Raw genomic sequence first — 16,060 nt, 5'->3', positions numbered from 1 at the left:
TTCTTTTACATGGCCCTTTACTTGGAAATAACAGAGCCTTAATATAGCCAGGAATTGCAGGTTTTTGGTACTATTGGATGGGTGACTCAGTAGTTATTAAATGATACAAAAATTGAAATAAAGTAAGCAATCAAAATATCAAACTCTGCAGAAATTGAAACTATATGGATATAAATTAGGTACCTAATAATCAGATTCGTTTCCATAGAGTTACATTATTTGGGCTAGGGGTTGCTGAACCTGTTTTTATGATTACACAATTTTGTACTTTACAAGAACGAAAACTGCTAATTAATTCCTGTTTTTTTCTTTCAAACATGTAATGTAATAGTAGAAATTGAATACATTTAAGAATCTAAAACAAAAGAAAAGCACAAACAATATTGTAGTTTGTAAGTTGTGAAATGATTGGTTATTTGTCTCTTAAGGGATTGGAGAGTTTAAACCCTCCTGAGAAGATAATGAATGTAAGGCTGGGAATCGCTTGGAGTTGGAGATTGATTGCTGCTTCTTGATTGAAGGCCTCTTGTTAAGGCGTTGGATGGTTCTGTTCATGCAGTATGAGCGAACTACAGGTAATGCCCTCTCCCTGAACTTGAGTATGATTAAGAAGAGTAGTCTATATGATATTAGAATGGCAAAGATTGCAGTCAGATCCAACCACTTGGAGTGATCCACCTTGATTCCGAACATTGTGTGAATGATCTCACTACCCTTCAGTTTGGGAGCACCAGGAAATAAGGGATCAAACTCGAGTCCAACCAGATCATTCTTGTATGCACCCTGCAACAATTTTTATTGAGCAAAGATTAATCTTTAGTCTCTGTTTAGTATGCATTCTTGGATATAGATTCCGAGTTTAAAATGCATTCTAAAAACCCATATTTTCACTTCCAGAATATGTTCTAGACCCAGAATCTAAGAAATCAACTTCTCATATGAGTATACCTGTATTGCCCATGACCCGTAACTAAGATATGAAATTGGGATGCGCCAGAAAGGCTTGGGAAGATCAGGCAGTAAACGGAAGAACCCGGCGGTCATCATCAAGATTCCCTACATAGAAAACCATTAGAAATGAAAATGATAATACAAATGGTTCAGATGGAATGGTAGGGATGCTGATGATGACTTCCATGGCAAATAAAAAAGAAATTTGTAGAGGAGATGAGCTAGCTTTCTTACCATAATTCCAGCTCCAGTTATGATGCCCATGAGGAAGTTGGGAACCAGTGAAGCAACAACCATCATTAAGCTCTCTATTACGGAGATGCAGCCGAGAAGATTAAGGCAGAAAAATACATAGTGGGAGAACTCAGAACGGAATTTCACCATGTAAAAGGTAATACTCCCAGTAGCAATACTAATTGCAACCAAGAAAGGGAATGATGAGAGGAAGTTTGATAGGATGAACACAGAATTGCCATAATGTCCATTGAGCCTTTCGCGATGAAAAACCTGATTTAAAAGTATAGATATATGAGACTTTGAAAGCTTAAGTATTATACATATATATCTAGTTTTCCATGTTTTTGCTATTTGAGTTTGAGATTGCTTGCCTTCATTTCTTCAATGAAAGATGGGAAACCTCCTATAGACATGAAAGTCATGAAGCCTGAAATAAAACCACCACATCCACCTCTAGCTAAGATTGCAGAATAGCCAGTACCAACGTCGAAGTAGATTGAGCCAACACAGATGGATACTACTATGTAGATTGCAATCCTTAACCAGTAATATCCAATATCTCTAGTCATGTTCACGAAAGATCTCTGCGTCAGTGTGGTTAGCTGTTTCCTCCTGCTAGCTTCACTAGCACGGTCTGATACCACAAGAAGTCCTTCCTGCATACACATTCGAAGAGAATAACCAGTTAGACAAGTTCTTGTATATCATCTACTAATTCTGTAATGCAATGGGTTGTTATTAGTTTGAGTTGTGAATGCCTACAATTAGTGAGATTTCTTGGATCTGTTTTCTTGTTCTTTCTGCAAACTCTGAAGATTTGTATTTCTTGACAAGAATTTCTTTGATCCTTGAACTTGACATATTATTTATAGGATCTGATGTTGACTCTATTTCCTGTAACAAGCAAAAATAATGAAAATAAGCAAAGTTACAAGGCAGGGGAGAAAGAATCATTTGGGGGGGAGGGGGGGGGGGGGGGAATGGACTGTGGAGGCAATGAAACTAATACTAACACATACACGGATTCTTTGAGATCCAACCAGAGTGGCATTTACAGCATCAAAGTCTGTATTGATGCAACGAAGGAAGTGATCAGAAGGATTCCTTCTACTGGCACAAGGGAAGCCAGCTTCAGCAAAGAACTACAATCAAAAGTAACTTGGATCATTACCCAATTCTTCAGTCTTTCAACAGTTACCATGTTAAGTTAATGGTTCCTTACCTCTATAGCCATCTTTGCTTCTCCAAAATAAACAGTTTCACCACCTGAAAGGAGGAACAGATCATCAAACTGTGCAAAAACCTCGCTACTTGGCTGGTGGATGGAGGAGATTACAGTCCTTCCATCACGAGCGACATTTCTCAGGCTCTGAATCACAAAGAAAGCTGATGCACTATCAAGTCCGCTGGTGGGTTCGTCAAGAAATAAGAGACGAGGGCGAGTAAGGATCTCGAGTGCAATGCTGAGTCTCTTCTTCTCACCACCACTGATGCCCCTTAGGTGCCAGTTGCCTATCATTCTATCTGCACATTCTTGAAGACCCATCTCCATGATTGTGCTCTCTGCCACTTCATCTATCTCTTCTTTGCTCATGGTAGAAGGGAACCTCAAATGAGCTGAGTAAGTGATAGTTTCTCTAACTGTGAGTGTCCCTAACAGAACATCTTCTTGGGTCACATAAGCCTGTAAGGAGAACATTAATTAGTAGGTTAGAAAAGAAATAAGTGCCTCTAAATTTGTATTTGAAGAATGTTTAACTTGCTAATGATACTTACAACAACACCACGGTTTAATCTTCTCTTTTTCCCATTGAAGATAACATTCCCAGTCATCACGGTATTTGATGCTAGTCTTCCTGTTGAAACCTGAAAGATTAGTACCATTTCTCCATTGCCAAAGGTTTAAAAAAATGAGAAGAATTTTCATGGGAGGATGAAATTCTCTCCTCCATTTATGTGACAATGAGCTGACAGTTCTTTTGGTGTAGGGATGTAAATGGATAATTGAAAATCCGAATATGAGAAGCATCTGTATCCATTTAGGGACATCCATATTCGTTTAGAGATATCCGGAAAAAAAATCTGAATATTCTGATAAAAATCCATCCAGAAAAAAATCCTAATACTTAATAATAAAAAATTAAGTAAATAATGATCTTCAGGGTTTTTGAAGATTCAACAGGTTCTAGAATATGAGGAAAAGAGAACCATGATCTAAGAAATGGATTGAGAATGAATTGTATCTACTAGGGAGAGGAAGGTTTGGGTTATACAAGGCAAAGATGTAAATGGATGGTCGAAAATCCAAATTTGATTTGCATCCGAAACTAATCGAACCCGTTTAGAGGTATTCGTATTCGGCCAAGGAATATCCGGATCCGATCACATCCGATCTGTATCTGAGCCAAATCCGATTCGTTTTAGATGGCTGAGTTTCCCTTTGCCCATCGTGAAAAGAGAACCTCTTAATCCATGGGATCACTCGATTAAACTAAAAAAGAGTATTGTTATGTATGTCTCAAATTCTTATACCCATTTCAAAGATTGATGCACTCCATTTTTTGTGGCGACCCAAATGGAATTTTTCTGAGGTACTATGATGGATCAACCCATTTGGAATAGAATTTATGTGTTTTACATGTCTTGCAAAACAAATGAAATTTGAAGAATTTTTGAGTTGGGGTTTCTAGGTGAGAGTTTGCATTATCGTTTTGAGTGTTCTTGAAAACTAGGGCCAAAAATAACCATCACACATATGTTTATCACATCACCCTTCCACATGACATGACTTGACATCAATTTAAAAATACTCTAGATTTTCCAATATTAAAAATAAAAAAAATAAAAAAAAAAAAAAAACTTTATCATTACATACAGTCATACACATACAATAAAGGAGTTATAATAAATTGTGCCACAGAGCTTGACCCAATGAATAGGTTTTTAGGGTCGTTACACAGGGAGGAAGGTCAAGGAAGAACTGGGGCGCCTTAGCATTTAAAAGCAAGAGCCAGTGAGAGGTTAAAAAAAGAACTGTGAACTGTGAACTGTGAACTGTGAAGCATGAACAACCCATGAGAGAGTCATGCGTGGGTCCTCGTCAGGTATTTAAGTTGTTTATTTATGATCCTCAGGCTACAGTTGGAATGGTGATGGACAGATTGTCCATTATACCACCACCACCACCATTACCACCATAACAATAAAGGCTGGAGCATCATTCAACCACCACAACCCACAATTCGTTCGCAACCCCCAAATCATCTATTACATTAAGTGCTACACCATCTTTTGATCTTTTCTCCTTCTTTTATTACTTAGTCTGTGATTATCATCTATAATGAAGTGCACCGGTCGCCCTTCGGGAACGGGGCCCATAAATATTATCAACCAACTACCACTTTTAATTCCCCCCACTTCATATCCCAGTATCCATAATCTATTCATTCTATCATATTTGAGATGAGACCTTAACCATTGGAAGAAAAAAAGAAGAAGCTGGGAGGGGTGGATTCATTTATTTGTTTTATCTAATAATAATAATAATTCAAAAAGAATCTTCTCACCATGGACAAAAGGTTTTTTAGTCTATAATAATGAGTCCAATCACAAGATCACATTCCAATGATGAAAAAAAAATTTTAAAATTTTTTTAATACATCACCCGTGGTGAAAAAGATAAACACAATCTTAGTAATTAAGATTTGGGAAACGATCGATGTGCCCCTCATGAAATGTAAAAATCTCATCTCTATTGATGCTCCCGCATACACTGATTGGCCCACACTAGCATAGGCCACTTTTCCTAGGTAGAGAAACCTCACCTGATTTGATTTTGTTCCCTTGAAATTCTGATAATATCTGACTACGATAACTAAATTGACAATCCAGAATGATTTTTTTTTTTTTGCATATCAATATTTGAGAGAATGATGTACATATTGTCAGTAGTACAAATCCTCTCACACATGGTGTGGGAGATATCAATACACACATGCAATGTGTAATCCCTCCCCCTCTTTTATCTATATCAAGAATGATCTTGATTACAATAAAAGCCTATTCATTGGCGTAGGAATGAAATAGTAATTGATGGTACCAAATAGTAATTGACGGTACGGAAAACCTTTGCACCTTTGTGCACCCTTGAAAGATAAGAAAAATGATTCCCACACCAGCAGTGTGGGAATCCTTTCACACACACTCTTTGCATCCCTTTCTGCTAAAATAGGGAAGGGAGAACGTTCTCCATGGAGGGAGATAATGGCCCTTGCGCATGTGCAGGGCCAATGAGAGCGTACACACAAGCTTCATGGAGATGGGATTCTGCCTTTCATATGGGCAAGGTGATCATTTTTCCCCCACTATATCTAGGTGTGGGCGATACACTCTCCCACCGAAAACTTTTCTCCACTAGTGAAAATGGAAAACACAATAATAGATACAAATTATTTAGGGAGGGTTCAGTTCTAAAACGTAGGAAAGAAATGTCTCCAATTTAAAGGGAAGTGTACTTTTTAATCAGAATGCTTCTATATATAGTTCCCTGCTTCTTCACTGCTAAATCATCATCCGGTCGGTCCAATCTTGAACTGAACCGACCTAAATGTTCTTCAATTAACCAGCATTTAATATACTGGTTCATTAGAGGAGAAAAAAAAAGTGAAGAACAAGAATCAAACACCATCTTTAGAACTGCAGTTCCAGGATTAATTAATCACTTGAGGGGATTTTTGGATTAGTAATCATCACAAACAGGAACAATCAGGACTTTTGAAAAGACCCAGCTCTGGACCAAAAGTGGTCTCCAAAATTGAACCAAACCCCAATTTCCAGAAAATATTAGGAACCAACTAATATTAGAAATTCCTGTAATATGAGAGACTGAAAGAGAGGTACCTGCCAATGAGTCGAGAAGGGTGGACTTGCCAGACCCGGACGGACCCATGATGGCCATGATCCTGCCTGGTTCAGCAAATCCGCTAAGCCCCTGAAGCAATCTCTTTGTTGGGCCCTTTCCAAAATTGGGTAACATCACCGTTAGATCTTCCCACACCAAGTACACCGCCGACTCATCCTCACTGCCGCCGCCGCCTCCGCCACCGCTACCGCTGGAAAAACCCATCTCCAATTCAGTCCTGTCGAGCCCTGAACCGTTCACCTCAATCTCCATATTCTCTGGGGACTGGCAACAAACACCACCACCTCAAGAGAAAACTACTGCTCTGGGTTCGTTTGGATTGAAGAACATTCTGTAATAATATATACAGAAGATGAAGAGAGGGCTATAGAGAGTCTATTTAGACTGATCAAATCAATAGTCATATAGGTGTATGGGCCCTGCTGGATTATGACTTTGGTTACCGTTTGTGTAAACAACAAACCCATCAATGCTGTCATGAATGAAACTGCACAAGGGAAGTTGAGAGTTTGGTGGTAAGCAAGTGAATATCTCTCTCTTACAGAGGAGGAGAATTAATTAATGTGGAGGAAGAAAGGTCTTCACATGATTTAAGATCATATAATAATTAGAGACAGACTACAGAGAAGATAGAAATCAGTATAGGTGAAAATTTTTGGGAAAATTTCCCGGTTTTAGCTAAAGCAGTTATAGAACCCATCTTTATGGCCCACCAATTAATTGGGTCTTTATGATCTTTGTTGTTTGTTATGAATCAGCCAATGGTAATCAAATTGAATCATCCTCTGTACACTAAAACTATAGTCTTGATGAGCAGCCTTGGTATCCATTAATCTTACATGTGTGGACTCTGGACAGAGTTGAATGAATCTGACCTGCCCCATCTCAATTCTCAAATTAATGCCACCACCCCCTACTACCTTTTGTTAGATAGCAGTCTTTGTTTTTCTGAAAGGGAAGGGAATAGGACATGTCAGGTAGCCTACTGCATGATTCACTCCCATTGCTCCAATTGAGTCATCTCTCTCTCTCTCTCTCTCTCTCTCTCTCTCTCTCTCTCTGTTATTTTCTGTTTCATGAAACTTTCTAGAGGATAGTATACCAGAATAGTAAGAATCTGCAGGTAGGGATGTAAATGGATATTCGAAAATTCGAATTCGATTCGTATCCGTATCCGTTTAGGGATATTTGTATTCATTTAGAGATATTTAGAAAAAAATCTGAATACTCCGACAAAAATTCGTCTGAAAAAAATCCGAATATATAATAATAAAAAATTAAGTAAATAATGATCTTGAGGATTTTTGAAGATTCAATGTGTTCTAGAATATGAGGAAAAGAGAATCATGATCTTAGAGATATGGATTGAGAGTGAATTGTATCCACTAAGGGGAGGAAGGTCCGGGTTACACAAGGTAGAGATGTAAACGGATGATAAAAAATCTGAATTCGATCCGTATCTGAGTCCATCCGAATCCGTTTAGAGGTATTCGTATTCAGTCAGGGAATATCCAGATCCGACCACATTCAATCCGAATCCGATCCGTTTACATCCCTATCTGCAAGTGGACACATATGGACATCTCTATCTACAATGTGGCAGATAGTTGATACTTAAAATTATTGAGAAAGTTGGTCACATCATCCTTGATTGTTATTCTAAAGGCTTTTTTTTATTGAAATCGACAGATTACAGACCGATATGGCCGATCTGTATCGGTAGTGTCCATTATAAACGCCAATATTGTGTACTAAAACCTTGATTATGATTGAATTTGACTCTAAAATTTTATTAGGACTGTCCATAAAATCCCCTTGTGTGTCCAATAATGATGAACCAAAGAATAAATAAACAGTTCAAAGGGTATGCTCTCTATCCACTTGTTTTATTACTATATAAGTATACACCTCCGTAGGAAAATATAGGGCTGTCAATCATTACGTCCGGGTCAGTTTAAGTTGAGCCTAATCAGTCCCCATCAATTTAAGGCTTCACACTATTTAATTAATCAGACCTCATAAGACAGGCATATGGACATGTTTATATTCAAATTGAAAATAAATAGGTTGATCAAATATAAACGGCCTAATCAAGCTATAAATGGTCGGCCACAGGCTGATTCCGACCAATTACATGACACCACCCAATTTACCAATTGATTAGTGCCGGCCAGCTTTTGACACCGTAGGGAAATAATTCCAAACCACATATTAAAGATTTCCCTCTATGTGTTTGCCAGAGAACCTTCTACTTACCCTCAAAATATAGGATTTTAATTTTCTCCAATTCCCTAAAATGTGTAGGAGGGCAGATTGGGATGGAGATGTCAACCTGACAGCTATCTCATTGAGTTCCGTTTTTTTTTCTTGAGTTCGGCACTGTTGAATGTTCGAGCTACATATCTCCACTTTGAATTACTGCACTGCACACTTTTGGGGAATTTGAGAAGAATACTTTCCTAAAAACATATCCCCCACTAAGGTGAATGGCAATACTATAAAATTCCAGGCGTAGAGGAAAAGCATAGTTTCCAAAACTGGACCAGCCCAAACGGTTGGTGTGAGTTAGACTAGAACCGACATCTTTTACGGTACTGTATGGGCTAAAGCCCCAAACTGCCTAAAACAAGATAAAAAAATAGGAAAAAATAAACGGGAAAATATAGTCCATCTATATTATGGGAGAATGTTCTCTGTGCCGCAGCGCAGGATGCGGGTAGGCACATGGGCCCGCCATTCAGGGGGGAGGATGGTCATTGCGCCCACCCCATGTGTCTGGGCGCATCCTGCACTGCGGCACAGAGAACAGCGTCCCCTATATTATATCCCTTTAAAGGTCAATGTGACTTTCACAATCCACATATTTAAGGCTTTATTGATGATTGAGCCATTCAATTATTCTGTCGGTGGATGGGTAAGTCACCCTCTAATGTAGATTGACAATTTAAGAGGTTCACTTCAATTCTATATGTATTTTTTCAGTTATGAACCATATCTAGTCCTTATGAATTTTTTGAATCTATTGAAGGTAAAACATTGACTATCAAGGTTGCTCTACTTGTGGCAATCAGTGAAGGCTATGCCAAACTAATGGTTGAATCTGATAATAAAGATGTAATCTCCTACTTTTAAAAAGGAATTTCATCTTCCCTCTGTCTATCAAATCAATTTTGTAGGATATTATGTATCTTATTTCCATTCTTATCGATTATAATTTCAACTACATTCCAAGGCAGATAGCTTGGCTATCTCCTTATTAGGAGGGCCCTATTGGTATCGTGTATGATAGTTTGGCTCATTTCTAATCCATGGTTTCAGGAGATGTATTGTACTGCTGCCATGAGTTCTACACACAACTATGAATAAATTCCCCTTCCCCCTCACTTTGGGGTTTGGGGGGAGGGGGGGTTTCAACACAAAAAAGAAAAAAAATTTAAAAGATGGGAAATGATTCACACACTCTCGGTGATACATAAGGATATAAATGGATTGACTTTGGTCAAATAGTGGCATTATCATATTTGTATCCGATTATATTCGGATGAATTCAGATAATATCCTATTAGTTTTCGGACGGATTTAGATAATATCTTATCTGTTGACATCTTTACAGTTTTGTTGATGATGGTTAGGGTTGAGACTTGAGAGTTCAACTACTACCCTTTCTTCTACTCTTCTTAGTCTTTGATTTTCTTATGCCACTTGCTCTAGAAGCCTCTCCCAACATACCATACATCTTCGAAAAGAATTCCTCACGTAAAACAAGTATAGCTTAGTTTTAGTATACTATGAGAAGCGTTAGGGTTTTTTTCTCCCCTCTTTTCCACCGCTGTGTGTGATAGCCTTACTTCCACCGTTGTGTGTGATAGCCTCACTTTCGCCGCCGTGCGTGCTTTGATCTCCGCCTCTTGTGCGTGTTCCTATCTCTGCCTGTAGTGCTTGGTTTACTTTACCCATCTCCTCCTCAGCTTTCCGCCATGATCATCAGCCTTGCCACTGAAGACGATGCCGACGCGGATGATGACGACGATGCCGACCCTGCCTGGGGACGGCGATTTCGCTTCTTCTATACTCTCCGGTGTACCGCCTTCCATCTCCAGTGTATCGGACTCCATCTCTAGTTTAAGATACTCTCCGGTGTGTCGCACTCCACGGTTGCCGCTACTAGATTTTTGCCTTTGCCGTCCAATGAACTCACACATATTCAAGCAAAGCTTGTGCGAAAGGTGGAAACCAGGGGTTTCCATATGAAGAATCGACAGATCCAACTCCATTCCATTTTGCTCCATCTTCCCCAACCCCCTTCCCCTCCTAGGAAGTTCCCCATTATGCGGTTGTTGGGATTTTTTGCCATTGCAGGCAAATATTGTCCGTTTGTGTGATCCAAATATTTGTTTCAGGTTTTGGGATCTATGTGGACAACACCGAGGGGCTTCGTGTTAAGGAAGATTTTTTTTTTTTTTTTTTTATGTTTGCAGGTGAGGCCGACTCTGGTAGGGCGGTCACCGTCGTTGGCGATGGTGAAGCAACTCGGAAGGTGCATCCTAGAATGGATGCAACGACCATCAAGAACTTCATTGGGCCACGTGCATACTGTGACTTTCCCTGTCTCCCAGGGGCTTGTCTGGCATGCGGCATAAAAAATGATGTCTTCTTTTTGTTTTTTGCTGATATATTCTTTTTTTATGGCACGTTCGTGCATGCGCTTTATTATGTAAGCTATGTCTACAGCGAGTTTCCTTGGGATGTAGTTGTAATCCATTCCCTCCCCTGACCGGTTCCGCCTATAACATGTATGTCAGGACCATATGTCTCTCACTGGTTTCTGAACCTTGTCAGTTTTGAAACCTTGTGTATCACATGTCAGTTATCTGTGTTATGTTTCTTGTTTTTTTTTCTTTTAGCGTTGGACGCGCTTGAATGAATAGCCCTGTGTTCTACCAAAAAACAAAGATTTTCTTACATTTTTTACTTTTGATTTTATCTTGTATTTATTTTAATAGATATATAATTCCATGTATCACAATACATAAAACAATATATATAAATCAATAGAAAATCTAGAAAAAAACAATTACATTATCTTAACTTATAAAATTATAAAATTAAAAAACTTGATAGAATACAAGACACAAAAATTTATTTGAGAGGATCATCCTATTCATATCCGATTAGTTTTCAGAGGGAATCTCCTAAACGGATAGGAACGGAGATTGAATACGGATTTACCAGTTTCTGCACCAACTCGACAACGCACTTGTTTACCGTTAAATATATACTCTCTCTGTCTCAATGATTGATCATCGCTATTTTGGAAAATTTTGCTTACCAAGGATGAATTATATCCCATGGTTATCACCTTTATAGTGAGAACAAGAAAAAGATGATTGCAGGTTCCCTGAATTGCTCAAAAAATCTCCAAAATCATATTGATTTCTTGCCATCTTTAAGTTGTAATTGTATCATATGCTAATGCAAGTAATGGAAATCTCGTTTTTTGATCTCTCATCGAGATACAGAAACCCAAAAGAGATCCTAACGATAATTCAGTCCTGAAATAAGTACTTCATAAAGGATTTCCTTCATGTTCATAATTCCTTACAATATTTCGAATGCTTCCATTTTCACAAAGAAGAAGTAATAACCGGCAACAACAATCTCTAAATTTGAAAGAAAGAATTGGAAGGTCTGTTTTGTTGAATACAGCTAATCACAGATGCGTCCATGGAAAGAACTAAAGTTTCTCCCCTTTGGAAGTTGGCAAACTGAAGAGTTACCACCTCTCGCAATGAAGAGGGATTTTCTAATGGACAAGTGGAGCTCCATTAGCTCCGGTGATTTTGGACTGGTTGATATATTACTGTAGAAGTCTAGAAGGCTACGAAGAGGACCCTCTTCTTGAAACCAGAAACTATAATTCTAAAATTTCTTCCATTAGCTGTTTTACTAATTGTTGATTCGATGATCTAATCCCTACTCAAAACAGAGTCCATTGCGCTCTTTGTACATCTTCTGTTTCTGTTGAGGATCGATCGATCGATCGATCGATTATATTATTATGATTTTTCTCTTTTTTTTTCCCAAGACCAAAAGGAAATTTGAGGAATGCCAAGTTTTTGTATGTTTCTTGTGTTTCTATGCAGATGTAAATGAATGCGACGATCCACGTATCAATCTGCGTATAGGGAGGCAATTGTACCAATACGCTTGTCCGAGGCGGCCATGAGCGAGGTGGTGGAAGACTTGCACGCATGCCTTCCACTTGGCACAACTAGGTATATAGTCTAGAGAAGATTGGCTTTTCCAGTTTTTAGCAGTTCTTCTTTCTTACTTGAGTCTTGAATTTCTCAGCAGGTCGGCGGAAATAGAAACCCTTTTTCCACAGCAAGAGAAAGGGAAATTCAGACTTCAGAAGGAGAACCCTAAAATCTGAAGAAATGACACAGAAAGCTAATCTCTTCAAAGGGCAGAAGAAGAAGAAGTCCATCCCTCCCAACCGCCATGGCAAACCCCCTCAAACTCGCAAAGGTTTATTCGTTCATGAGTTTTTTGAAAAAAACCATCTCTCTTTTCCCTCTCTGACATCTTCTGAATTTTGATTTTCAGGCAAGAAAGTCATGAAGCAATCAAAAATCACTGAGGACATGGATGCTGATCGTGTAAGTTCTCTTTTGACCTATCTTTGACAAGTTCTCTAGTAATTAATTTGAAGTTCTTTTGGTCAGGGGTTTGGTTTGAACTGTGTCCCTACAGGATACAAACGTATATGATGTATATCTATAGTTACAACTTTACTTGGCATTTTGGATACAGTATCTGAACTCACACACTTGCTATTCTATTTGTGCAAAGTTGCTTTTCCTCTGGAAAGGATACTATCTTGTGTTGAATTGTCTCCTTTGCCATTAGGCAAAACTGGAAAATGACTAGATTAATTCCCTTCGAGTCTTGATAATCTAATCTTATAGGACTGAAGTCATGGTTAGTTTTCTATTAGTCCCATAAACACTTAGACTTGGATCATTGAACAGTGTACAAGTGTTGCAAATTTGGGACCAATTTAACATGTCTTCTATTGGTCTACTCTGTCCTTAGTGTGTGACAAAGTTGTATGGGTAAAATGAAGATGAACTCTTCTTTGAACAAGTACACAAATCCAACTGTCAAAGTTGAATTCACATGTAAAATTCCATTTGTAAGACACTATTATTTGTCTCACATGATGCAACTGCCAAAAAAGTTTACCCTTTTTGAATTAGAAAGGCCTGCATAATGTGCAGCAAGTAAGATTATTAAGAGATAATAAGGTTTTGGCCATGTATGAAAAGATACTTGTTCATTACCAAAAAAAAAAAAAAAAAAAAAAAAAGAGAAGATAAATGTTAGCAGGAAAAGAGAGGGAGTACTGAAAGAGGGTTAGACATAGACTAGTCAGTTGTCTTTCCAAAGGTTATGAAGAAAAGTGAACTATCCTTGGAAACTCTACTCCTGGTTAGAGTTTCTGCAAACTTATAGTCCAACCTCAGGATCCAATTGAACAAGATTGGAGGCAAAGGGTCTTAACCTCTCCCAAGAAATGGGAAGTCTCCAAGATCCTATATAATAGTCAGGAAGACACTCAATACAAATGTTTGTCTTGTAAAACCAGCTGTCTATATCTCCTCCCATCTAGTTTTTTTTCCCCCACATAGGAAGGCCCCAAGGAGAGTTGAACTCATGACCTCTTAATTGTGAGGTGTTAGTCCTTGCCAACTGACCTACACGGCTACACCCTTGGGTATCTCCCATCTAGTTGTCATGGAATCTTGGCCTCACAGTACCACCAGGAGGCAATAGGCCTCAATCCTAGTAAGCTATTGAGCCAAATTTTTTGCAGACTACTTTTGTCCTGGTTCCACAAGTAGCATGCCTCAATTATCAGTTTAATAAGATCATCTCACCACAGGGACTAAGACAGGGCAATCCTTTTTGTCTGTTTAGAACTGTTGTAGTTATACTGCACTTGTTAGCTCTTGATCCCAAACCCCGTTTGGTTAATCAGCTGGCTTGTTCATGTACCTTGTGCTATTTGGGCCTCATTCCTTGAGAAGCTTTATCCGGTGAACTTTTTTTTTACCAAACATGTAATTTATAGGGTCTCGAGATCCTGATACTGAACTGTACCCAGCTATTTTCTTTTGGAACCATATGATCTCTGTTGGCGTATTCTTTAGAAGTTGTATGTGTTTAACCCTATCAATAGAATTGGTTATTCATTTAGAGAAAACTATCTGTTTACATCCTGGAAATCACCATAAGCATCAAAATATTTGTGTGATATGCACGCTTGCATGTGTGCCTGCATTACATTTTCGGGCCTAAAACTCCCATACGGTTGCTTCCTTCCTTCTTTTCACCAACCTCTTTTCTCCCTTTGTAAAAGGTTTGAATAAATCCATTTGAGAAGAATACCTTAAACTTTTGCTTAACAAGACTGCAAGCATAGCTAAAGGTTTATCACAGCCAACATTGACCTCTAAATCCAACTTCAGTCAGGCTTTTCTAACATAAATTTCCAGTTGTTTATCACTATATTAGTTTTCCGTCTATTTCCCCTGCTTTGCTCATGAACATCAAAAGATTAAATTGATTCCTGGGGTAGCTTGTTTTAGTTGAATTTTGAGGTTGTGGTGTTCGTGGTATATAACTATGTAAATAAGTTTGTGCAATTTACTGATAGTGACCTACTTGCTTATAATTAGTTTACTAGGCGTTGAACTTTCACCCATACTACAGAAATAAAGACTACCTATCTAGTCACACACTTGCACCCATGATAGCCAAAACCTTGAACTTATTATGTCCCATGATGCCAAAGAGATGTCTAAATCATAACAGTTATTGAATAATCAATTCAATTTTTAATTCAACTTCAGTGGCTTTCATGCATTACTGCTTTCTTTAGTTGCACTGTGACTGCAAATATTATTGAGCCAATGCCAAAGCTGTTCAGAACATCAAGGAAACTTGTGGACAAAACCTTATGCTCTTGATATGCTTTACTGGTTAGGACTTGGCAAGCCTTCCACAGAAATGGATAGCTCAATTTCCTAATAATGTTGACTGTTCTTCCCTTTGGCATTGAAAGGTGTATGAGTCCGAAAATTATTTGATTCACCTTTGTTCTGCTTATATACTCCAACTTTTCATGGATTAAATGAAATACATGTACCTCATTCTTCCTCTGGTCAATTTTGATCTTCCTTTCCTTGTATCGTGCAAATGTTGATGTTTTACATTCTAATATCTGTATTTAGTATTCTAGTACTTGTGGACAGTAGGTTTGTGTGTGAGATCATGATTTATGGCAGTATATTCTTCAGTTTCTTAGTAACTATTAGTACTTCTCCTCGTGCCATCTGAAATTTTTTGTTAAATTAATATTTTCTTTTTGATGATTTCAGGAGCTGACCAAGTTTATAAACTACTGTAATGAAGTGAAAGCTGCAACTGCTGCAAACAAAGAAGGTGGGCAGCTTGGCATTGTAAAACCACAGCCAGAGTCCACAAGTGGTGTGAAGAAATAGTAAATGCTTAGATTGCGGAAGGGGATTATAACAGGTGAGCTATTATTGTCCATATAAAGTTTTAAATTAGTCTCATGGGTTGTTAGGATTTTTTTATGTTTTTTACTGGCAGTAAATCCAGAGTGGTAATCAGCCTATAATGGTGAATTGGTGAGCTTGTGGTGGAAAGCCCACTCCCTTTATTACCCAATGTAAAGTAGTGTTTCTAGCCAGGGAAGGTAAAACTGAAGTTTAACATGTTAAGTAATTGAACTTTGCACTTAAAAAACCTACATATTAATTATAGTCCTCTTTTTTTTTGGGGGTCAACCGTCTAACGTGTATTCAAAAATCAGAGTTGGATTGGCGGACCAATTTCGGCTGATTCAAATCGACCAGTCCTTAT

At 38.2% G+C, this 16,060-nt stretch overlaps 2 protein-coding genes across 3 annotated transcripts; one reads left to right on the top strand and one right to left on the bottom strand.

The window, feature by feature from the left end:
• Positions 1-317: 317 nt before the first annotated feature.
• LOC122671621 (ABC transporter G family member 15-like) lies at positions 318-6,491 on the bottom strand. Of its 2 annotated transcripts, none has more exons than XM_043868952.1 (9): positions 6,088-6,491; positions 2,965-3,044; positions 2,411-2,872; positions 2,202-2,330; positions 1,951-2,082; positions 1,560-1,844; positions 1,186-1,458; positions 949-1,056; positions 318-783 (listed from the first exon to the last, which is right to left on the bottom strand). In XM_043868952.1, the coding sequence occupies exons 1-9, from the start codon at positions 6,359-6,361 to the stop codon at positions 424-426; spliced, it is 2,103 nt and encodes a 700-aa protein (XP_043724887.1). In that variant the 5' UTR covers positions 6,362-6,491; the 3' UTR covers positions 318-423. The 2 variants fall into 2 exon arrangements, with proteins under 2 accessions (XP_043724887.1, XP_043724889.1); XM_043868954.1 differs by having other exon boundaries at positions 2,208-2,330.
• Positions 6,492-12,528: 6,037 nt separating this feature from the next.
• LOC122672617 lies at positions 12,529-15,745 on the top strand. The gene is made up of 3 exons (XM_043870077.1): positions 12,529-12,637; positions 12,716-12,768; positions 15,553-15,745. The coding sequence occupies exons 1-3, from the start codon at positions 12,547-12,549 to the stop codon at positions 15,673-15,675; spliced, it is 267 nt and encodes an 88-aa protein (XP_043726012.1). The 5' UTR covers positions 12,529-12,546; the 3' UTR covers positions 15,676-15,745.
• Positions 15,746-16,060: the final 315 nt, after the last annotated feature.

This window comes from Telopea speciosissima, chromosome 8 (genome assembly GCF_018873765.1).
Source record: "Telopea speciosissima isolate NSW1024214 ecotype Mountain lineage chromosome 8, Tspe_v1, whole genome shotgun sequence".
NCBI lineage: Eukaryota > Viridiplantae > Streptophyta > Magnoliopsida > Proteales > Proteaceae > Telopea > Telopea speciosissima.
Note: the sequence above shows the minus strand (reverse complement) of the source record. Positions and strands in the feature narration are given on the sequence as shown.

Coding starts and splice junctions, on each gene's coding strand:
- LOC122672617 (XM_043870077.1), top strand. CDS start 12,547: ATGACACAGAAAGCTAATCTCTTCAAAGGGCAGAAGAAGAAGAAGTCC. Junction 12,638..12,715: donor ACCCCCTCAAACTCGCAAAG/GTTTATTCGTTC, acceptor TTTGATTTTCAG/GCAAGAAAGTCATGAAGCAA. Junction 12,769..15,552: donor AGGACATGGATGCTGATCGT/GTAAGTTCTCTT, acceptor TGATGATTTCAG/GAGCTGACCAAGTTTATAAA.
- LOC122671621 (XM_043868952.1), bottom strand. CDS start 6,361: ATGGAGATTGAGGTGAACGGTTCAGGGCTCGACAGGACTGAATTGGAG. Junction 2,873..2,964: donor GATTAAACCGTGGTGTTGTT/GTAAGTATCATT, acceptor TTCTCCTTACAG/GCTTATGTGACCCAAGAAGA. Junction 2,083..2,201: donor CTCAAAGAATCCGTGTATGT/GTTAGTATTAGT, acceptor TGCTTGTTACAG/GAAATAGAGTCAACATCAGA.